The sequence below is a fragment of the Austrofundulus limnaeus genome, unplaced genomic scaffold, assembly GCF_001266775.1.
Source record: "Austrofundulus limnaeus strain Quisiro unplaced genomic scaffold, Austrofundulus_limnaeus-1.0 Scaffold4145, whole genome shotgun sequence".
Taxonomy (NCBI): Eukaryota; Metazoa; Chordata; class Actinopteri; order Cyprinodontiformes; family Rivulidae; genus Austrofundulus; species Austrofundulus limnaeus.
Window position 1 is genome coordinate 46 of NW_013956547.1, and position 765 is coordinate 810.

The window sequence follows — 765 nt, forward strand, 5'->3', positions numbered from 1 at the left end:
AGACTGGTTCTTGTTGACCTGTGGACCTCCTGAAGTGTCTCCAGACTGGTTCTTGTTGACCTGTGGACCTCCTGAAGTGTCTCCAGACTGGTTCTTGTTGACCTGTGGACCTCCTGAAGTGTCTCCAGACTGGTTCTTGTTGACCTGTGGACCTCCTGAAGTGTCTCCAAACTGGTTCTTGTTGACCTGTTGTGTCTGGGCTGCAGCATCCTGGAGGTGAGGAGGTTCTGAGGGAGCAGGCCGGAGGAGACGCCACAGAGAGCTTCGAGGATGTCGGCCACTCCACAGATGCCAGAGAGATGGCGAGCAGCTTTGTGATCGGCGAGGTCCACCCGGTCAGTCCCCAGACCCGCTAACAGGTTCCAGGTTCTGTTCTGACCCGGTTCACTCAGAGTTTAATGATCTGCTGTGTGTCTGTGTCCATCTGCAGGATGACCGGGCCAAGATCGCCAAGCCTGTGGTGAGTCAACACCTGCCAGGTGCATTCTGGGTAATGTAGCTGGACCTTCTGCTGATGGATTTGTGAGGTCCAAGACCTGCTGATGTGGTTTGTGTTTTACAGGAAACATTGGTGACCACTCTGAAGGACGAAACCAGGTAAACACACCTGTTCACCTAGACTGACTTGTTCATATAGACTGACTTGTTCACCTAGACTCACCTGTTCATATAGACTGACCTGTTCACCTAGACTCACCTGTTCACCTAGACTCACCTGTTCATATAGACTGACCTGTTCACCTAGACTCACCTGTTCATATAGAC

General features: G+C 51.9%; 1 protein-coding gene across 1 annotated transcript in view; it reads left to right on the forward strand.

The window, feature by feature from the left end:
* Nucleotides 1–206: 206 nt before the first annotated feature.
* cyb5a (cytochrome b5 type A (microsomal)) overlaps nucleotides 207–765 on the forward strand; it is a gene marked incomplete at its 5' end in the record, with an annotated part of 2,458 nt that continues 1,899 nt past the window's right edge. The window contains 3 exon segments of the mRNA XM_014000775.1: nucleotides 207–335; nucleotides 431–460; nucleotides 563–597. Of these exon segments, the coding sequence (XP_013856229.1) occupies nucleotides 207–335; nucleotides 431–460; nucleotides 563–597 (194 nt within the window).